At 43.8% G+C, this 23,326-nt stretch overlaps 1 protein-coding gene across 2 annotated transcripts in view; it reads left to right on the top strand.

Moving 5' to 3' along the window:
- The first annotated feature begins 6,391 nt into the window (after positions 1-6,391).
- The window catches only part of ZDHHC20 (zinc finger DHHC-type palmitoyltransferase 20), a 48,299-nt gene continuing 31,364 nt past the window's right edge, over positions 6,392-23,326 (top strand). Inside the window, exon 1 of one of the 2 annotated variants that reach the window (XM_066175861.1) lies at positions 6,392-6,558. In XM_066175861.1, the coding sequence (XP_066031958.1) occupies positions 6,441-6,558 (118 nt within the window). In that variant the 5' untranslated portion in view covers positions 6,392-6,440. The remainder of the gene's footprint in view (positions 6,559-23,326) is intronic. The other variant, XM_066175860.1, reaches the window with a different exon arrangement.

Genomic DNA, 23,326 nt, shown 5'->3' with positions numbered 1-23,326 from the left:
ACAACCCTGTTGCTTAGAGGAAGTATAAAATTCAGGTGTATTGACCATACTTTGACTAAAACATAGAAAATGATTGATAAGTGTACCTCAAAATTTAAAAATACAGTTTTCTTCTCATGCCAGAGTTCTCACAGGAGAGGGCAAGCATGCCTCATGCCTTCAGTTTTAATTTTTCCTAAAAAATAGTCACAACTGGGTCAGGAAACTACTCCAATACAGAAAAAACCCTGCAGTCATTCTAAACAGAAAATACATGCCCAAATGGTCTTGTGGTCATTATTAGTGAGATCCAAGTTGCCCCAACAAACAGCTCCTGTAATGCAGTTGGTCACAAGGGAAATGTGAAGATGAATGTGGCAGATGTAGACACCCTCTTCAAGTGCCCAGCTGGCCACAGAAGCTCCTCTTACCGAAGCTGAAGATGTCACCCAACAAGAAGCCTAAAGCCCTTTGCAGAACAGAAAACATGAGAGACTTGAGCACACACAAAATTAATCAGCAAAAAAAAAAATACGTGTCTCTTCACTCATTTATTTGAATGTTTCCTGTTGACTTTGTTTATTAAACAATTCCAAGTTGATTCAATAATAAAAAAGAAAATCATACAACATATGTGGAGACAGATTTCCCATTAGGCTGGTGTTGGCTTAGTTAATTATGTTTCCAGTTCATTAGTTGGAGTGCCCTAGCTCAGAGCTCTGCTTGCAGCCTGGCTGCTGCTGGTGCACACTGACATCGCAGGGAGCCTGCTCAGCACTGCTGCCACCTGCATGGGCTAAGCCACGAAACCTTGCGCCCTGTGAAGTGAAAGGCCATGTTTTTCCTCACCTGTGTGCCCCTTGTGAGTTTAGATTGGATACTAGGGAAAAATACTTCAAATAAAGGGTTGTCAAGCGCTGGAATAGGCTGCCTAGGGAGGCAGTTGTGTCACCATCCCTGGAGGTGTAGAAAAGATGTGTAGATGTGTCACTGGGAAACATGGTTTTGTGGTGGTAGACCTGGCAGTGCTGGGTTAATGGCTGGACTTGATGATCTTGGAAGTGTTTTTAAATGATTATATGCTTCTCTTCTGCCTCTGGCTGAACGCTGGCCTGCCTTTCCAGGCTGACCGAGTGGTGGAAATAACATGGACGGCATCAGGCTGAGGGAGAATGGCCACAACACCCTGCTGAACACTGTTTATGGCTGGGTTTATGTTTGCCAGATTTCAGACACACAGATTTGAAAAGTGGAGAGGAGGAATACTCCATAGGTAATTCAGAGGAATATGTGAGAATTTGTCTCATGGGATTTCAGATGCAAGCTCACTGCTCTAAAACAGTGTTGGAGGGCTTGGCCTTTCTCCGTGGACTGCAAAGGGAGCAGAGAAGATGAGGCTCACTGGACTAAACCTGTACTTTGTGAATGCCACAAGCACTTTCCTGGAGGAAGGATGTTCTACAGAGGTGTTCTACCACAACACTATGCCTCAGATCCACTGCTTTAGGGGAAAATTTGTCCATTTTAATGTTAGCCCATGGAGCAACTGGTAGCTCTAAATCACCCCAAAGAAAACCAGTTGTTTTCATTTAAGACTTTTCAATGAAGTGTTTTAAAATTTTCTTCTTTTTCGGGATACAGATTTTTTTGTTTTAAACTATGTGGCCTCTTACTGTGTTTTAATCTACTTTGAAACTGATACTGTTGGACTGAGCAAACATTACTGAAAACATAGTGTAGATCACTTAAATAATGTACAGAAGGTAATTCCTAGAGCAATGGCAGATGAGTCACAGCATAGAAGATTACATTCACTATTGAAAAGAAAGGATACCAAAATATGATGCTTTGCCGCTAACCTTTAGAAAGGAGACTAATTACATGATAAGTCCTAAAGTTAAACAATGCTACTAGAAGAAACAGAAAGCTATTAGAATAAACTAAAAATTTAGGAAGTATGAATATCACTGAACAAAAGGATCCTAGGTAAGCAAGGACTAAATCAATATGGCTGAGATTAGGGTTCTTTAAATGATGTTTGACCAAAAATGCATCCTCACAATTTATAAATTTGATCCAAGGGCTACTAATCACTGGTAGTTGGTGTGTACATCAGGAATGCAAAGCCTCCAAAAATTGATTTGTCTCATATTATAAGGAATAAATGTGACAAGTTATGATTTTGAGTCAGTCTCCATCTAAGAGGTTGGGTTGCTTCTGCCTGGGGATTGCATGTTCCTGGCATTTAAGATGAGCTACTTTGAGAGGGAAAAAACACAGAAGCAAAATGGAGATTAAATTGTTGTAAATTGTAAGCTCTAAATAGTAAAGAGAAATTCTGAGTAACAGGAGTGTTTGCAGTACCTTGCTCTGGGACCAACAAACATCTGGAAGACTGCAACAGGCCCTAATTGGTGCTGAGGCTGCAAAGGGAAATGTTTTAACTTCTCTTACACGTTTTTTAATGTGGCTAAAGCAGGTGGGCGGCCAGAAGTGGAGGTGTGATGTGAAAATGTACAGGAGATGCCTTTTTTTTTTTTCTCAATATTTGATTGTCATGGGATCCAGTGAGAGTGTGGTGAGCAGCTATTCCCACAACATGGCATTCTGAGTTGCTCTTCAGCTTCCCAGAGTCTGCTCCAAATGTCATTTCTTGTCCCTCCCCACAAATGAGGCAGCAAAGTTTGCACAAGCTGCGCTGCAGCCATTTGAAGCCAAACAGGTGCTCAGCAATTCCTAGCAGAGCTTCCTTCTATCCTGCTTGGCTTCTATTCAAGGAGCTGATTTATTCTCAAGGAGTCCTTGTAGAGACATCCCAGGTGGCTTTCAGAAGTGGAAGATGATAGTTCCTGCCAGCTGTGCCAAGGGGCTTCTTGTGGAGCAGAACTCCTCAGTGGGGGGCACTGTCTGGGGATAAATTGTTCCTCTCTGCCCCCTCACAACCTTGGTGTTGTCCTTGTTTAATTCAGTCTCACTTTGGTTCCTGTCATTATGGAAACACTGCATGGAAAAGTTGCTGGATAGTAGCTGGTCAAAAATAGTTTGTCCTGTCCAAAGTTTATGCTGCAGCCACTGGCCTTCCACCCTACCCAAGGCATCTGTCTGACCCAGAACTGAAATACCGGCCATGTCACAGCTTTGCCAGCCTCAGACTCCATCCAAACCACACGCGGTGGCTGTTCCTGCAGCTCCATATGGACCTGCTGAAAGGAGGGAATGTCAACACACACGGGGCTCCACTGATAGCTCTGTGGGTGAAACTCGAGTCAGCATCAACAGGGAAGACTGGGATAGAGAAGATCATGTTGGATCCCCTCACATCTTCCCTAGTATAGTGAACTGTTTGCTAAGTTCACTATGCTAGGGAAGATATGAGAGGATCCAACATGGCTAAGCCTTTTTATTCATGGTTGTGCTCCTTACTCTTCATGTTAGGAATTGTGCTTATTGTGAAGGGGCATGGGATTTTGTCAGGAAAGCTGGTGGAAGCACAGCCAAGAGGATGGTCAATGCACAGTAACAACCAGCTACACACTCACGTGCTGGGTAAAAGTTGTTTGGAACTTTTCTTCCCAGGTCCCTTCTCCTTTGATTCCTGAAGGCTTGGAAGAACAGTGTCTCTTCACTGAATACACTACTAAGAAACTAACACAGCAATTAAATTATTGAAAGCACATAGAAGTATCAAGCTAAGGTAAAATCAGGTACTTCTAAAAGCATTATTAACAAATATTTTGACACTAAGAATGTTAATCTTCTCCCATTGTCTTGAGGCCAAGTGTTAACAGTCCCATGAGACCTTGAGGTAAAGCACATGGCAGTGGTTGTGGCATGTTTTGACACCCTTAAAAAACAAAATCAGGGAATCATTAAGGTTGGAAAAGACCTTTAAGTCCATCAAATCCAATTGCTAACCCAGCACTGCCACCTTCACCACTCAAGCATGTCCCCAGGTGCCACAATCAATGAAGGTTAGAGGAACTAGAATACTTTAACTATATCCCTGATGTGCTAACCAGCACATCAGACCAAGACTGTCCTACTTCACTTTAAATCCAAACTGCTCCATCCTTGTCAGCACTTCTTGTCAGAGTGACTAGACCCCATAACCAAGATGCTGTCCGTGTAATCAGGCACTCCTCCCTTGCCATACAGCACTCTGTTAGGAATGGGCCACACCAAGTTCTTATACCAGCTCTCTCCCTCTCCTGCAGTCCCTTTCTTTTTCAGCCCTTGCATTACTGCATACAATCTTGCAATCCCCTTCCCTGCTGTCCTGATCCTGCTCCCATACACAGCATGTACAAGCATGCCCATACCCAGAGTTCATCTCAGACTGATCTTCATCTTTCCATGATCCCTGGGTAGATCTCCCTGCTCTATAGTTACTCTGTGCATCAGGACCTCAGGTTGCTGCTTCATTTCTCTGCTCTGATACGGAGATGAGCACCACATGCACATTCCCACACATACAGAGGCTGTGTCTTGGGCATTTGGCCAGAGTGTCCCCTCCCTGTTAGCTATTCAGAGCATCACATAGTGGTTTGGGTTGGAAGGGGACTGAAACATCATTTAGTTCCAACCCCTTTGCCATGGGCAGGGACACCTTCCACTAGACCAGGTTGCTCATGGCCCCATCCAGTCTGGCCTTGAACTCTTCCAGGGATGGGGCTTACATGATTATGGTGGTGCTGGGTTGACAGTTGTTATGTTGAAGGTCTCTTCCAACCTCGATGAATTCTGTGATTCTGTGAACAGGCTGTCCCCTGTCCTGCCAAGGCAATCTCACTGCCGCTGCCCACTGCACTAACTCCAGGGGCTCACAGGGACTACAGGGCACCAGCCCCCCAGTCCTGTTGTTGTCCAAGCCTTTCAGGGCACTCTTCTGAGCTGTTCCAGCCTCACCCTGTGGATGCTGTCTGTTCCCTGTGGATGCTGTCTGTTCCCTATGGATGGGACGCTGTCTGTTCCCTATGGATTCTGTCTGTTCCCTATAGATTCTGTCTGTTCCCTATGATGTGATGCTGTCTGTTCCCTGTGGATGCTGTCTGTTCCCTACGGGTGGTGTCTGTTCCGTTTCCCTCGGCTCGGGCGGCCGCTCTCGCCGCCGCCAGGTGGCGCCGGAGCGCCGCGGGAGCCGCCTGGGCGCCGGAGACGCGCTCCTGGCGCGGGCACCCTCTGGCTCGGCAGGGAGATGGGGATTTTTGCCATGGCGCGGGCCGTTCCGGCCCCGGCATCCCACCCACAGCAAAGCCAGAGTAAGGCTAAAGATTTCAGGCGCTCTGGAGGCTGAGTCCCGCAAGGCAGCGCCGGCGGCGGTGCCCGCCCGAGGTGGCGGTGTGGCCGCAGCTGTCCGGCGCTCACCGCCGTCCAGGAAAGAGCCGATCAAACAAAGCGCAGTGAGTCATTTACGAGTTCCCTTTGCGGCGCCCGGGCTGTTTGAACGGTGTAGGTGCTCGGTGAGCAAGGGCAGGCAGCAGCCCGGCAGCGCCCGAGGACAAGCTCCCGGAGCTGTGCCATCGCCTTCCTTCCCTGCCAGGACCGCGGAAAAGAGCAAAGCCTGGAGGTTTAAGACCAGTTTTAGTGGCTGGAGGAGGATCCGGCCCCGAGACGGCCCCGCCGGTGCGAACAGAGGGAACCGGAGGGCGGCGGGCCCCGAGGTGCACGGCGAAGGATGCATGGGGAAGAATGTGGCCAGCAGGTGGAGGGAAAGGATCCTCCTCCACGAGTCAGCCCCACTGAGGCCACATGTGGAGAGCTGTGTCCCGTTCTGGGCTCCTCAGTACGAGAAAGACGAGTTGCAACTAGAGAGGGTCCAGGGGAGGACCACAAGGATGATTAAGGATCTGGAGCATCACTCTTATGAGGAGAGACTCCAAGGAGCTGGTGTGTTTAGTCTAGAGAGGAGAAGACTGAGTGGAAATCTCGTCAATCATATAAATGCATATAAATATACATATGCATATAAATATCTCCAAGGCAGGTGCCAAGGGGATGGTGCCAGCCTCTTTTCGGTGGTGCCCAATGACAGGACCAGGAGCAATGGCCATAAACTAAAACACGAGAAGTTTCACCTCAACATGAGGATGAACTTTCCTTAGAGGGTGGGCAGAGCACTGGAACAGGCTGCCCAAGCAGATTATAGAGTCTCCCTCTCTGGAAAGATTCCAAACCCACCCGGACGCGTTCCTGTATCACCTGCTCGAGGTGACCGTGCTTTGGCGAACGGGGTTGGACCGGATGATCGGCAGAGGTCCTTTCCATCCCTAACCACCCTGCGATCCAGGGAGGCGTTCCGGCGCCCCGAGAAGGAGGCGGTGGCGGGCTCTGGGGCCGCCCCTCTCCCGCCCACTGCGGCCCGCCCAGGGCCCGCCCGGGGCCGGCTCCGCAGCGGCGGCCGGAGCTGCAGCCGCCGCCCGCCCGTCGCAGCGCCGGCGCTGCCGCGGTGCCCGGCAGGGAAGATGGCGCCGTCCCACGTCCTGAAGTGCTGCCAGAAGGTGCTGGCCTGGGTGCCCGTGGCCTTCATCGCCCTGGTCGTGGCCTGGTCCTACTACGCCTACGTGGTGGAGCTGTGTGTGTGTGAGTGCACCGGGAGGGTCGCGGGCGCTGCCGGCCGGGCGGGCAGGACCCTCCGCCGGCCCCCTCCTCCCCGCGTCCCGGCGGGCTCGCTTCTCCCTGCCCCGCCTCAGGCTGTCGCTCGGGCGGCGGAAGGAGACCCTGCCTCGGGCGCTCCCTCCCTCCCTCCGGGTCGGGTTTACCTGTTGTCCTCCCGTCTTCAGGTGCCTCATGGCGGCGGGGTCCCGGCCCGGAGCCGCCTGTGGAGACGCGGGGAGCGGGTTCGGAGGAGAGGAAGGGAGGCCCAGGGTGCTTCGTCTGGGGACAGGGACTTCTCGAGGGCTCAGCCCCTCGTGTCTCCTCGTGAGGAGTTCTCCCTCTGTTTTACTGTTGTTCATCCATCTGATGTATCAAATAATTCCTTAGGGGTGTATAGGAGGTTCCCCTCCCTCCGTTTCATTCAGAAGCCCGGTGCTGTTGAAGCATTACGAGGCTGGAAACATCCAACTTAAGCGGGCTGGGGAAAGGATTTAGGGCTTACGGGGCTTTGTCAGGCCGTATCCAGGCTTTCTGGACGAGGATTCGTCTTTACATAAATCTGACTTGCGGCCGATGTCGGTCAGGGTGATATTTACCCTTTGCTGTCTCCAGGAGGAAAGTTCGGTTCAGGAGGCTGCTGGCTTTCTCTCGGCAGGGTGAATGAGGGGAGCTGGGATGTGCAGTGTTCATCAGACTTGCTGGAACTTGGAAGCAGCATAGGAAGACTAAGGAATGGGTTATTGAGCATTTGGCGTGTTTAAGTAAGGAAGCTGAAATGAAGAACCTGGAAAGTACTAAGAACTATTTTAAGCTATATATGGGTCTGTCTAGTATCTGTAGGTCCTGGTACTACTTGTTATTTGTGTCAACTACATGCTTTGATATCCCTAGCTAGAAAAAAAAAAAATGTTTGCATGTACTTTATATCTGGGTAAACTGGTATAGACAGCCTTCTATTAGCAATTATCAGTTCGGTTTTTTCTGTGATGACTTCGTAATTTGGATAACTTTTCTGTACGCTGATGTTATTTCACAGCCTTTTGTATTTGGAGATCTGGACCGGAACATGAACCACTGGCAAAAATGTTACTTGAACTTTAAATAGTTGAGACACAGCTGTAAAATAATGCTTGTTGAGGTACTACGTGAAATGTTGACATGATATAGTTGCAAATATGTCAGTGTATCCAAACTTGCCAAATTACTGTTGTTCAGTTGTCTATGTGAATAAATAGGTTTTCTGGGAAATCATGCTTAAAACTGTAAACATTTGAAAACAAATCTGAGTCAGTCTCCTGGAGGTCTGGCACATGGGTAGCTGTAGCAGTAGTCCTGAAAGGGGCTGTGTGAGCTTATAGACTCACATTTTCCAAGTTTTCTGTACCCACTGCAGTCTAATTGGTATGACAAAAAGCAGATTAGGGCTATTCTTAAACAAAGAACAAAACCTCAGGGATTAAGAGACTTGCCAAGGGTCGCACAGGTGGTCTCTGCTTGAGTTGGGAACAGAGCCTCAAGCTCTGAGTCCCAGCTTTCTGTCTTGATCACTAAGTGCTGGTGGATGATTTCTCTATCGTGGACATAGAGAAGCTGCAAAGAATTCTTCTGAGTTCATTAAGGTTTCGTTTGTGTGAAAATTATTGAGGGTATTGGCTCCTGTTAATGCAAGAGCTTTTGCATATCTAAATCTGGTTTCTAGAAGAATAGCACTTTTTGCTCACGAATCAGCTCTATTAATGTCTGCACATACAGGCTTTTAAGAAAAAGCTTCATTTAATAAGCAAGGCATTTACTGACTTCTGTTGCTGTCACTGGATTTTCAGGTGTTACTTGTCTAAATCATCCTTGATGACCAAGGATTTTATTTGTCTTGTGAGTTTTTTCTGTTCTGAGTTTGGAGGCTTTTGTTTTTTGTTGTTTGTTTGTTTTTAATCGGTTGAATTTTGTTCACACTCTTGAGAAAAAGTCATCTCACCAAGGAGGAGAAAAGGCATTTTGTGTTTGGGTCTTTCTAGTGGTGTGTCTTTTTTTTTTTCTTGGCTTGTTTTTACTCTGCGGTTGAGTTCAAACCAGGATTGAGAGGCTTTATAGCAAAATACAGGATTTTCTGTTTATCTTGGCAGGTATATTTTCCTTCTGCTGGTGTTCCCTGTGTTTTGTTTGTTTTGGGAATGCCAGCACTGTGTCCTATGAAGAGGAGCAAGGATGTGCCTCCGGCACACAGCTGCTGGAGGAGGCCAGGCTGGCCTTTGCTGGTGTTCACATGGGGCGGGTGCAGAAGCAGGGCTTGTGGCTTTGTTGAGAGGCTGATGTGGGCCTCCTAGAGGAAACAGAGATGGAGGAAGGGAAGCTTTAGAAAAGAGGAGACACAGTAGAAAATTTCAATTAAATACTGGGTAAAAGAGAAATGGAAACCCCACAGACACCAGTGTTTTTTCAAAGTTTATTCTTTAAAAAAAATCACTAGCTGTTGAGATGTGATGCTAACAAGGAAACAGGAAGAGGGAACCTTTTTTTCCCCCAGTTATTACTTCTTCCTGGTTTGGTTGTTTTTCCTTTGTAGTCCTTGGTCATTTATTAAAGGCTGAACGTATATTCAGTTAGTAGATCAAGTGGGAAGCCAGGCTTAGTGTAGTATCATAAAGCAGAAGATGGTAAAGTTGGGGCTGCTTCTTTCCTCACCTCACCCCTTTTCCTTTCAGTTTTGCTTCTCCGTGCTGCTTGCCCCACCCTCCTCTGCTGGGGTGCTCACACATTGCTCAATGTCTTTTGGTGTCTGATGGACGCAGGCTTCCCTGTAATTCACTCCTAGTATGTATTTACTGGGTTATGCCTCTTCTATAACCCTAAATTATAATACTTATACACTGGCTGTGAACACCGAGGAGGACTGGTGTGGATAGGATGAAAGGAGACTCATGAGCTTGTCTATTGTTTTCCTCCCATAGGAACTGCCAGGATTGTTCTGTCTCTCTGAAGATGTTGAACACTGGCTTGTTTAGACCACTACTGCTGTGTAATTGTGATCCATCAAGTAAATTAGCTATTAAGCTAATTGGAAAGGTGAAAACAGCCAGATGTGTGTAAGTTGAAGGAATGTCAGCATAGTGTAAAAATTCAGTGAACATGTGTAGCTGAAGAAACTGCAAAAGACTCAAGGTGAGGTCTCCTTCAGAGGGCTTTTTTAAGTGTCTTGCAGTAGAAAAATCTGAATGAACACTTTCAGACTAGATTATTTCTTCTTTTCACACATAACTTGCCCAGAGCTCTGTTTGCAAGAAAACACCTAGCAATGCATAAAGGATGTTGTAGAATAGCTTTTTGTTGGTTTAAAACCATTTCATGTGTTCCTTCATGTTATCAAAACATGTTTTGCTTTTTAACATTGCTTTTGTAAACAATGGCTTATATTGTGCTGCTGCTGAATTGGACCGATTGTGTTTGCTGACCACATCCCTCAGATGCTCGGAAAGAGGGAAGCGCTTCTCTCGTGGTTCGCTTTCGTTTGTGGCTGACTTGGATCTTGTTATCTGTCCCAAACATTTCTGTACGTGGTGGGCTGTAGTGCAGACTGGTTAGAGGATGGTCACAAGACACGGTTTTGTCACATGCAGTCACAGTTGGTGGGTGAAGTCAGCTCATTTCCTACAGGCAATCCTTTTGCTAAAAATCTTGCAGACTTTGGTAGTGCAGTCTTGCACTGAGAGAAAGAGGAGGAAGTTAACTTTGAGTTGTCCGCAGCTCCTAACTAAAGTTATTAAAGAGTAAAAAGCAACTAAAAAGCCTGATCAGGTTAGCTTTTTACTACTGTACTGAAGACTACATTTTCTGAAAGCCACAGTCCTGACTCTTCTCCTGAGCCAAGAGTTTTCAGGATCATGACTTGTTTTACATATTTAGTGGGCTTGTGAATGAATGAGTGTTTTCATGCTTCAGGGTCTGCAAAGTATGGAAAACTGTGATTTTGAAAGCTATAGGAGTAACTAGTTGTGTATTCTTTTCATAGCATCTAGTTGCAGAAAGTTTGCTTTTTATCATACAGTATAGTGTCTAGGGTGTCTAAAATCCTGGCAAACAAAGCAGTTTGTCATTTAGAATGCATAACTTGGTCTTAGCAGTACAAATTATACTCCTTGCTGTTCCCGGAGACTGCAGTGTCTTGTCAGTAGGGAGCTAGCTCTGATTTCCCCAAAGCAGGGCCCTTATGAGAAGCGCATGGTGTGGTCTGTGGTAACACTCCTATCTGAAGGGTCTGTTGCATAAACAGGGAGAAGGTAATTCCATCTGCCTCCTCCAAAAGAAATCTCTACTGAAAATGCTAATGCAATATCTCTCAAGCAATGGCAAGGTGATACCAACAGCAGTTCTGATTTCAAACTACAGAAAAAGCTGAAGTATCAGCACTGAGGGTACAACATTTGCATGTTAAACATATAAAAGGCATTCCCGTAGGAAAAGAGGGTTATCTGGCAAGAAAAGGAAAGCAAATTAAACAGGTTCGATCATTAGTCAGTTAACTGTGTTTACATGCCTCTCATGAATTTAAAAATACGGGAATTGAACCACTCTGCATACACGTAATTTTGTTGTAATCTCTCAGCATAAGCATGCATATTATAATCTTAAATGAGAACTTTTTCTGTTACTATAAATTATTAGAATTCCTGTTGAGGTGCTTCAGACTGGATACAGATTTTTGGAAAGCTAAATGCTCAACTGAAGAGAAAGATTGTCTTCTATGGTGCCTTGCACTGTATTGGTCATACTCGTTTACAGGGACAGGTGGACATGTGCCTTTTATATGAAAATGCAATCTGCTCTCTTGGCAGTCCTCTAATGAGAAAAATTGTTCCAAGTGCAACAGCCTGGTTCCTTGAGGAGTTATCTTGTGTCTGCTCTTCTGTCATCAGAAGGACTCCATCCCTTCCTCCCAGCCCTCTATCTGCAGTGCCCACCCCAGCCCCTGCATCTGCTAAAGCGTTCCTGACAGCTCTGCAGTAGCTGGCATCTTTCCTTGATCCCTGGTTACCATTTGGTCAACAAGAAGTGTGGTGCAGTGGCCAGTTTGGTGTTGCTGAGCTCGCTCAGGGGACTGGGCAGAAAATGAGCAGCTGGTCTCAGAGCAGCTCTGTGCTAGCAGGGAGTTTGGGCTTGTCTCCTCAACTGTCCACCAGCTTGGATGAAACTTAGCGTGAGGCACATATGTTGTGTGAGACCTACCCTGAGCCTCAGCACTTGTCTGAAACTGCTCCATGGGCAGGATGGTTTGGGAGGAGGGAAGAGAAGGGGCTTAGGGAAAGCAAGGGGCTGCGTAAGTGTCTGAGCTAAAGCAGGAACTCTTCCTATGATTTTACTTTCTTGTAGCCATGATCACTCATTGCTGCAAGTGCTTCCTGATTGCCTTTTAGATGTGGACTGTAAAGCTTTTCATCTTGCTTTGAAAGGGCTTGGATAGCATGAGTATTTAGTATTATGGAAAATTACTTGTCTCAAGTTTTTCTCTGTTTACAGCAGTAGGAGATTTCTGTATGCCTCTAAAGGTAGAACAGTGATCTAAATGTCACTTTCATTTTTAATCAGGGGTTTTATGTTCCTTCATCACTTATGAGTCTATATTTTCCAACAAGATGCTATGGATAAAAGGACTGGAATTTTTAGCATACGTTTCATATGTTACTTTGAGGTAATTGACCCTCTACATACAGTGAACTTCAGGTTCTTCTGTCTGTTGAAATTTCAATAATAAAAACTTTGTTCTCTACTGGTTCATATTTTTATGAGTTAATGTAATTTGCTTTTCATAATCAAAGAATTTACAGGGTTAAACAATGAGTGTCAGAGGTGAGTTCTCATGTACCTGTGATAGTTGAAATACTTGGATGGCACTGGACCTGCTTTTACTCTTGGAACTTAAGACTGTGATGGAAAATGGGAGTAAGATAGCTTTTAATTGTCTGCCTAAAATTGTGTCTGTAGATGCTGAGGGTTCATGCCATTCGTTTTTTACCCATTCAGTACATCACTTTCCTACAACTGTAAGAGTTTATGCTGGTTTAACATGTACTTTCCTTACAAGTGTTACAAACTGTAGGTTCCTGAAACAGCTTTTATGGAGTTTTGATCTCAGTCATTAACTTCTTCCAGCTGGTGCATAATTTTCCTGTAACAGGATGTATACCCATTTTTTTCTCATTAGAATGTATAAAATGTAACAGAAACATTTGGGAAGTAAGCACAGACCACTTCTCTTTTTGTGTGTGTAAGCTGTATCTCCACCAAGGTATGAATCAGGTATGAAAAGGATAATGATATTGCAAAAAATTCATTTGTTCTTTTAGCCATTTACCCAATATTACCTCCTTCTGCTGTCACTGAACTGTTTTCTGTTGGGTGTCCTTAACTCCTCTCCATCAAGAAACAAACAAGCCAGATTTTTCCCCACTCTTCTGCTTTCCTTCCTCTCCACAATCTTCAATGGGATTCCTAATCTTTGACTGTCTTCCCTTATCTGTGCTAGAAGTCAAGTTCCCCTCTGCAGCATTTCAAGCCTCTGCTTTTCCTTTTGTCCCTAAAGACCAAATGGCTCATTCGTTCATTTTTCATCTTTTCTTTCGACTCTTAAAATTGTCTTGTGAGATTGTCAAAGACAAGTGGATCACAGGAGCAGCATGCTTTGCCTTTGCAGTTTCTGCAGCAGTCTCTCTGGTGCTATAGATGGTGAAGCATTGTCTTAAAAGTGAAGCATGGAACCATTTTAATCATATGATCTACAGAGAGAGGGTTTCAAATCAACATTCTTTGATTTGTGATATTTCACTTATGCATCTCGATGTGTGTTTGTCTCCAGAGTGGGGGATTTTTATACATCTCTTGTGAAGTGCTGAGCACAGAGATAGCTATTTGGGGTTGTGCAGTTTTATTCCTTTTTTTAAACCTTTTTGTGACAAAAATTTAGAGCTTGAAGTAATTCATCTAGAATTAGGCAGTCTGCCAGTGCAGTGAGAATGAAGCAAAGTTTAGATTAAATTTAAGTAGCCTTGAAAGAAACAGACATTATTTGTTTGAAGAGACCTGAACTGATAGATAGTTATTGTATAAGCTGATTTGCAGTTGTGTGTGGTAGACTTAAAACTTATGTAAAATGCCTCATCTACTGCCTTGTCATGGGTGTGAATGCAGAGAACCTGTTACTGTACCATTCTTCATGACAAGTAGTCATTGCTTTTAGCTTTGTCAAGTTTGGATTAAAAAAAAGAGAGAAAGGACGTGTATTTCCACATATTCATATCAATCTGTGATTGATTGAAGCTTTTCACATCTGTTGGTTTGTCACCTGCAGATTTACCCTGAACATTGCTGAAAGGTGCCCAAAACTTGAAGCAGAGTTTGGTTTATATTCTGATAAGTCCTATGTGACTAACACTCAAGTGGGTTTTTTTACAGTATCTGGAAAAGAATGCAATGGGATTTTAGTGGGGATGTTTTGTGTGTGTGTATTTTTATCTGTTTTAATCTGCTGCTTCTTAAGTTGCATGTTGAGGGGTTTAAATAATTGTCTTTTTTAAAAGTTTGACTTCAGCTTTGTAATTGCATACAGAGATATTATGGCTGTGTTCCATGGTAGATGCCTGCTGAGATAAAGCTAAAACAGCAAGTGGTGCAGAGAGTAGGCGAGAGCTTCTGTAATAATTCATAATTTAGACAAATTCTAAATTTTGACAATGGAAAGCTTAAAGACCATTGAGTACTAGATTCAGTTATTTTTCCTCTTTTGTGTGCCTATTTTCTGTTAACATCCTCCAAGCCGTAAATATGCTATGTTTCTCACTACTTCCCACACCTGCAGAACCCTATTGCCTAGTTAAGAGTGGAAGCAGGGATCTGTTGGTGAGCAGCAGCGATGGTCTGGGAGAGCTTTTAGGCACATGCAGGGAGGCCTCAGGAGCTGCTCTTCCGTGCCTCGGGATTTGAGGTCGTCCCCTACCACGTGGCAGTGCTCTCCTCTTGCTGCAGGCCTGCTCTGGAGTCTTTAGACAAGCAGATGCACACCCTGGTCCCATCCCAGATGATGCTTCTGTGTATCCTCTCAGGCAACAACGGGTTTAAGGGTCTGGGCCAACTCACACCTAGTTGTAGGAGTTTAGAAGCAATCACTCTCCTAATCTAACTTCCTACAGCTCACTGTGGTCACTGACTTTTGTGTTAAACCGGCAGCAGCCGTTTCTTGTGCATCACAAACATTAGTTCCCACCAGAATGCCCCACTCAAGTACTTCACCTGCAGCCAAGGATGTTCTTGCAACTGTGTTACAGTTACCTAAGAAGAAGTTAATTCCCTTAGTAGGAGCCATGCATGCATCAAGCCCTGCTTGGTTCTTATGAGGCAGCGTGCCAGCCCTGCTGTGTTACATCCAGGGTTTTGCCCTGGGGGCCCTAATGCATCTCTGGGGCGCAGCACAGTTCTCCCCTTGGTACGCACTGCATTAGGATTTACAGTATTTCAGTTAATGTTCCTCCAGTCCTGAGTTTATGCTTTCCAAGAAAGTGTGGTGAACTGTCAGCAGGCAGGTGAGCTCTGAGGATTTTTTTGGTTTTGTTTATTTGCTGAAAGCAATAGTTACTGAATGAGAGCTCTTGGATGATAGGCTCTGCTCTTTTGTGTGCTTGCCTCTCTGTTATCTCTGGGCTACAATCAAAGATTTAGTCTGGATGTTCTGGAGTATCCAAAAATCCCTTTGCAGTGGCTTGTACAGTCTTTGTGCTGTCACTTTTTTCATACTCCTCAGTAATCTGGTACTTAAGTGAGACCTTGTGCAACAAAATGGTGTCCTTCTGACCTTGTCTTCTATCCAAAATTTCCTGTCCTTTTATTACCAGTGTTTTTTTCCCTCTGCAGCACCTGGATCTTTTTTTATGTCCCTGGGGAGTTGCTGTTATTTCTTCCTTTTTTGCAAAGAATCTAGAGGGTGTAGATTTAGCTACAGCCAAGCATTGTCTCAGGATGTTTCAGTCGAAGTAAGGTTTAATGTGTAACATTTTGTTTACAAAAAGAACAAGCAGTAAAGCTTCCAGCATCAAAAGATGGCAGCATTTGTTATCAAGCAACTTGATAAGGCATATATGAACAGTTTCCCTTAATCACCATGAGAAGTCTTTAAACCTTTGTTTATTCCATAAATATTTTTGTAATTAAAAAAAAAAATACTAAATATTTATTAGTTTTTACAAGTCCAGCTTGTTGAAGACAGGAGTTCCCCATCACGACTCTCCCACAACTTGTTTTTAAATGACATGTTTTTCAATACAAAACTTCCTTGAAGGGCTGAGTCCAGGAGCTTGGCTTATTAATATCTTGATAGGAATTCGTGTAGGTTATTACATTACTGGCTGCTCTCTTGTCAATGTATTGCTGGCTGAAAATCAGCTCTTACCATAGGTAGTTCCATATTTAACCTCAAGTGGCAAATACCAGTCAAACCTGACCAACATTGCAAACTTAAAACTTCGTTTAGGGAATCCAGTGATGTAATGCGTGAGAGGAGGTCAACTTGCTGGGCAGTTTGATTTCTTCCATTACTCAGTGAACTTAGTGACAGCAAAATCCTCCCCTCAGAAAACAGAGTGCCTAATACTTTGTAAGGAGATTTACAAGGAGATCTTTGCCCACAGAGTTTTGCAAATAGATTTTATCCTCACGTTTGGGGAAACACTTGCTGCAAGCTGGGCCAGTAATTAGGCAAGGAAACAATTGATTTTGGAAGAGTCTGAAGCCAAACATGAAGAAGGTCCGTGCCAGCTGCTCATCGTTCTCGCTGCTGGCTGAGGGTTCAGGTCTGCAGGTCACAGCAGCTGTGTCTGAAATTTTTGTTCTCCATGAACTGGCACCTCTGTTCCCCTGCCATCGTATCTCACAGCTGTGTGGAATGGATAAATAAAGACTGTTGCTTATTTTCATCTGTCTGGTGTAGAAGTAAATATATTTACTACTAATGTCCTGAGGCATAAGACAGTCAGCTTTAAGTGACCTTTATATTCAAGGCAAGTATTGTTGGGCAGTCACAAACTGCAAATTAGGGTTCTTTTTATGAAAAAGAATTGGTAAATTGTTAATTACTTGAAAAATACTGTTATGAAAAGGTATGTTTTTATTTTACATATACTGTCAGTTTCTGGTATTACCTGCAGAACACCTGATCTTGTGCAGTGTGTGTAAGACAGCTCTGTACAGCACAGTGTTGGTCAACACCAGATGATTCTCCTGTTTGTCACTCCTGTCTCTTGCAAGTGTCCTCGTACAGCTACAGAACTACTGGAGTTATTCCTAACACAAAAAGCATTTTCACATGTACAGATACTTGAGTGTAGCATTACTATGAGCTTGATCTGGCCAGCCTGAGGATAAATACCTCTCCTTCAAATGTAAATGTAATTAATTAGTAGTGTGGACATTAGCTAACTCCACTCAGATGCTTCTGAGTTTCCGTATCTTTCTGTCCATTCCGTTTTATCCTATTCCCTGATGTGCCAGAGAGAGCACAGCTCACTGACTGATGCAAGTAAGAGCTCTTTGTCTTTCAAGAAGAAATCAGACTTTCTTTAGGCTCTGTCTGATAGCTTAAAGGCAATATTGGAAACGATTTATGCACAGCTCTTCCATGCTACTAAGCAATAAAGCTGTTACTGTTATGATAAAACAGAATTTTTGTTAAAGAATGAAGTCCAGTAGTATGAGTAACCAGCTGAAGAAAATGTGTAGAAGTAATTCTAGGGTTTAAAATCCATCAAAATGCAAATAGAATGAGCAGTGTCATTAAATAGCTGAAGGAAATCAAGTTACATTATGGGGTTTTTGAGCAATTACGGTAAATTGAAAGTGAGCAGTGCTTCTTGGGGAATAGGGCTTTTCAGGGACAGCTCTAGCATTGCTAGAGCTAAATGCTAACTTCTTATTTAGAAAAATCCTTTAGTTATTTGGGCTGATACATCTCTTAATACACTATAGTCAGTGTGGATGCAAGTGTGGGACTGAGGCTGACCTGGCAACACTTCTGCATGCTGACCAAGTGTAACTCTTGGTTTTGAAGTCATTTAAAAAGTGCAGGCACCCTTGCTGAGAAGACCATTAGGAGACCTTTGGTATAACTTTCAAGAATATTTTGTAGCTGCAGAGGTAAGGAGCCATCTGTAGGATTTTGTGGGTTCCAGAAGTCAGCTGCCTTTGGGGCTATGTTTTTGAACTGTGGAAGTGGTACCACAGAATTTACTGTTCCCACAATACATGGCAGAAATCTTCCCAGTTGTCATAGCTAAACTCATTGCTAAATGTAACTCGGTACCCAAAAAGTATCTTGCATTGCTTATGCTAATTTCTGCTGTAGACTGTTTGTATTTATGCATATACTCTCTGCATTGAGGCTGAAAAGACCTTGGGTAAATAAAAAGCTGCTTCATTATTGTGATAAGAGAGTATTTTCTGGGCTGCAAGCCTCTGGCTGCTCTAAGTTACTTGTTCTAGTGAAAGAATCATTTTCACATTGCTTAGACCATAAATCACAATGATAGCTGGTAACAAGTAACAGAAACATTCTGCAGTGCAGCTTGAACTGCCTTGTTTGAAATATTAATTCATTTTGCTTGGCCCTGGGATAATGCTGCTTTGAATCCTGTAGCAATGGGCATGGCAATCATGAGCATAGGAAATGTGATCATAAAGCAGAGCATCCCCCTATGTACCAGTGTCTCTTCCCTGGCTGCATTTTCTTCCTCCTGTCTCCCCACCCCAGATTTCTAACACACTTGCACTGTGTGTTAGAAGGCACCTGCAGTGCCTTTGAAGGCATCATCCTGTGATCACTTGAGGTCACAAGGCCACTCTCTGGAGTGCTCTAGCTGAGCACAGGCTGTGTGAGCAGTTTGGGCTCTGGCTCAGGTGCTCTAAGGCATCGGTGGCCCTGACAGCATTTCTTGCCCCTCTCATGACTGGCTATGAGCCGGGACAGTGAGAGGCCACTCGCTGCCATTCCCCTTCCCCTGCAATGCCCCGCTGTTTGTGGACACACGCACTTGCAGTGTAGTCGCTGCCAACTTCATTGGTGGCTCAGACATGACCCCACGTGTCTGAGAAGGCGAGTGCTCGCTTTTGCTCTGTCTGCCACAGGGAAGTGGGCGGATGGTTAAGAGGGGTAACTTTATACACCCTGGCAGCCAGAGTTGTCCACCACAGGCCACACTTCTGAGACAAGCCTCGAGTCCAGACCTGGCTGATGGTGCAGCCGTGCTGCAGACCAGCCCCAGGCAGTGCTGCTGCTGCTGCTGAGGCACATGGTGTGCCAGTGTGACTCTCCGTGCTGCCTCAGCGCAAAGGCCTGTGGAGCCACATCTCTGCAGCACCATTCTGTAAAATGTTGCTTTCTGAATCCCCTGGCACTGCACTGGGAGCAGAGAAACCTGTGTCTTATTCCTGGATATGTGAAGTTGAAATACATCAGTCTAGAACCGTATGAAGATAAAACAATTCTGAGCTCATATGGCTCAAATTTCTGCAAAGAACATTCATGGTGGCAATTGAGTGTGTAATTCCTGGAGCCCCACAGCCTTTTAGCAGGGACCTGGCAGCATCTTCCTGTGTTGGCTTTTGGCTACATGATGCTGTCAACTCAGTCACCTTGAGTCATTTTTCTAAACTCCTGGCTGTTCAGGGAGGAGAGGACCTAGTGAGTGCCTGCCAGTTGGGAAATAAGAAATATCTTAGTCTGGGAAGGTCACAGAATAAAGGCTTTTATAGAACGGTGGAGAAGTGCTGAGGTCTTTGTGTTTTGTTGTTGCCCTGTAAGAGAAGCCAAATGAGTATTTGCTCAAGGAAAATTACCCATTGTCGTGCTTGTATCAGTAAAGAGTGTTTCTGTCAGCTTCTTGGGAGTGATTAAGGTCCGCATTTGCAAATGGAAATTATGTAAGCATAAGCCTAAGTTACACTTTCTCTAAAATGCCATTTTCTGAACAAATTAAACACTGAGATGATGTCAGTGGTGCTTGCCTTTGCAGACAGGGCAGTGCCTGTGGGGGGTTTCTGTTGAATTTCAGTACTGGTAACTTCTGGAAATATACAAGTGTGTGTGTATAGGTGTGTATGTATAGGTGTATATATATATATATATATATATATATACACACATATATGTTTATTTATTTATACCCTTTTTATTAAAAGCTGAGAAAAGTTAAGGCTGTGCATCTGGTGAAGGGATGCGATTGCACTTTTATCATTTCTTCCCACCCTTAAGGAATGTCAGCCAAAATGTGAATGTTACTTTGAAATTTGTGGAAAGGCTGGAATAACCGAAGTGTGACTCCTGCTAAGGGCCATCGTGGGCGTGGATGGGGAAATAAGCACAGCACTTCAGTAACGAGATCAGTTCTTGTCCTTTGCTGTACTTCTATATTAGTTAGAGTTACATTTCTTCCTCTGCAAGGAGCATATCTAGCTATGGTTGGAACATGCCTTTTAGGGAAGTAGGAAGATGTGATGGGGGGGTAGGGGGGGGACAGTTTATTCCAAGCTTGAAGGCAAATGTCTTGTCTTTGAGCATGCCTCTTGCAAGGTCTTGGGAGATCATAGCACCTCTTTGCCTCAGAAAAGAGAGATTTGGGTTTTTCCAATTACTGAGTGAGTCAGAAGATGCTTGATCACTTCATAGCAACACTGAAAATAAGCCTGAGACTAAAAGCAAACCAGCTCCCTAACATATTTTTCTTTCAGAGATGAGATATTCTGAGACGTTTCCTTGAAGCAGTTTAAAAAACACTCCAAAGCTTTCTGAAGTTGACATTTCTATCAGTTCACACTCCCAAGAGGAAAGCTTCCAACAAGTGACATTTCTCCCCAGTTTCATTTGTTATACGGTGAATGATGTCCCTGTGTCCGCAGGATTATTTCCTGTGATAAAACTGTAGGCTTCTGCCTCTTTCATCCTTGTGACATAGGTGAGATGAAAGATAACAGACAACAGTGTGCAGAACAGTGTCTAGGAAAGTGTAACTAACAACTGGGGGTCATAAAGGAAAAAGACTCTTTGTTGCCAGGGGTGATGCTAGGTGTCTAAATCAAAACTGAGACAACTTTTTCCTCTGTGAAAGTCAAAGGTTCAATTTCTGCTTGTCCCTAAGTGGATAGAGTTATAAAGTACATTTGAATCCAGCCTAATAAAGGCTATATGGTGTATTTTGGAGGTAGTATTCTGTAGAAAGTCATCCCACATATTTCAAATTGTATGCTTCATCCTTTGGGGCCCCAAAACGTTGGGAGGTCCAGTGTATAAGCTGTTCAATGGACCAGCTGACAGTGTGTTGCACCTGTACATCCCTGGGCAAGCTGCAGCAGTATGAAGTTCAGTGTAGGCCTGTCTGCTTCTCTTTACAAGCAGGTTTGCTGCACTTCTTCTTCAGTCTGATTTTGGAAGCCCTGAGGTAGTAGAGGTAAAGCTCTGCACTGCAGTCAGACAGCGCTTGTTCACTTTGTTCAACTCCCCTGCTGCTGCAGCACTGAGAGGTTTCATCCTTTGAAATTCTGAGGCTACAGTGAAAAACTCCATGTGCCTAAGTATGCAAGTGCCTGCTTCTGAGCTCTTTGCATGGAAGTAAACTGCAACTTTCACTGTCTGGTTGTGTTTTATCCTTCCCTGGCAATATCCTTCTAGAACTTTATAAGTCTTCTCACAAAACCAGGAACTTAATACTGAGGAACAAATCCAAAGAATATTTTTTCCTTTTGTCACAGAGCAATAGACTGATACGGCAATATATTTTAAAATCCTGAAAAGAGCAGCTGTTTTACACCACTTGTGTTTCTGATTCATGGACGGTTTGTGTTGATTGCAGGGCTTAAGGCACTAAGTTTTGCTGACACATCTGTCTAGTGTACAGTGCTGTTGCATCCTGAGGTTAACATATAAATCATAAGCATTTATTTTGTTTAAAAAAAAATCAATAAGCAAAAAGGCAGTGCTGCCTTGGGATTTTCCCCCCATCCCATGCCCCAAACAAGAAGCCATGTTTCAAAAATGTTTGAAATGAAAATGGTGCTAATTCAGCAGAAGCTGGCGGCCATATCTAAGCATCAGAAGTAGTAGAGGAGAAAAGTGATAGGGAGCAAACTTGTAACTGCAGGCCAGGGATGGGACCCACAATAGCAATGTCATGTTCTGTGAGGTTTTTGCCCCTCATGCAGAGTTCAAAAGCAAGAATTGATTTCTTGCTAGAATACACAGGTTCTTGTTAGACGCCCTGCCTAGCAAATACTTTAAAGTCCTTTTTTACGTAAAGATTGACTGTTAACTTATGTGAAGAAAGGCTTTGCTTTGTAGTATTACGATCCTGTAAAACTGTTCATGTGCCTTCTGCTGAGTGAATTTGGACTAGTAGGGCTGCTGTTCATTTTATCTACTTGACAATGGGCATTAGAACAGTGAAAAGGATAGAAACGGTAACATTTAACTTGCATGAGACAGGAGAGAACAGGACATCTTTTATTTCTTCTGAGGATGCCAGGACAGGATGAAAATCACAAGAATTTCCATGTTGGCTTTTACCTCAAATTGCAGGAGTTTCTTCAATGAAAATTGTTCTACACAGTCTAATAACTGCATTCTAACCTAAGGGACCAATGTATGAAAGAGAAATTATCTTCTGGTACTGTGAAACTTAATTAATTTTTTGAAGGTTATTTAGGGATCTTTTTGATGAAGTCCCACATGTGATAAAATACTATCTTTTCTTTTTCCTTGTTTTTGCTTGTAAAATCTGTTCATTATTTTGAGTCTTAAAACATCAAATTTGGCTCACAGCTCTGTTTTGTGCTGAGGGCAGAAATGAGGCTACAGATTAAGAAGTACTTCAACAGAATTATTTCCAAAAAGATTTCCTGAAGTTTTATACATAACTATGTTCTCCCACTGCCAACAGAGGATAATTAAGAACTTTTTTATATTTCTTGTCCAAGGAAATACATGTTTATGAATGAATGTATGCAAAGGTGTTTACTTAAGATATGGGGAGCCAAAGAAAGCTAAATCTAAAGTACTTCTGGTACTTTTTAAAGTTAAACAAACATACTCTGCAATCTTATTTTACTTTTCACTTTTTCAATAATTTTTATCTTTGCCTTGCATTTTTGAAAACATTTTAAGTGGGTAAATAACACATTAGTAAAATTTTAAGCCAAAACACTCACAGGGTTTGCTTTAAAAAAATTTGCCTTCTGAAGCATGCAGTGGAGTTTCAGGCAGAAACATGGGAGCGGGCTGTGCAAGTATGCATAACTAATGTGAAATGAAGCTGTTCTTTAGGATTGACCTCTTTGAGTTTGAAGCCAACATTGTTCTATTCCAAATGGTAATTTCTTCCTCCTTTAGGTGGAAGGAACCAGAACCTTTTCCATTAACTTTGCAGTGGCTTCTGTATACAGACAGAGGGTGGATGTTTAATGGAAAGGGAGGGGAGCAAGAAAAAAGGAAAACACTCTAAAACACGTCTGACAAAAAGAGGTCATCTGTACATTGAGATATCATCTCATTATGTCTCGTTGCCCATAAAAAGAGGCACAGGTGCATAATACAGCTGTAGACCCTTTCCCTGTAGGTATCTACAGATAAGTGACAAATGCCACCTCTGTAACAAAGCAGCCCTTAAGAAGGAAGTCTGCCGGGCACACTCAAGCCCTGCAGATTTAAGAGTCTCATGTGCCTCTGGAAAAAGCT

The sequence above is a fragment of the Chamaea fasciata genome, unplaced genomic scaffold (genome assembly GCF_029207755.1).
Source record: "Chamaea fasciata isolate MVZ Bird 193981 ecotype frontalis unplaced genomic scaffold, bChaFas1.0.hap1 SCAF_2, whole genome shotgun sequence".
NCBI classification, from domain to species: domain Eukaryota; kingdom Metazoa; phylum Chordata; class Aves; order Passeriformes; family Sylviidae; genus Chamaea; species Chamaea fasciata.
Note: the sequence above shows the minus strand (reverse complement) of the source record. Positions and strands in the feature narration are given on the sequence as shown.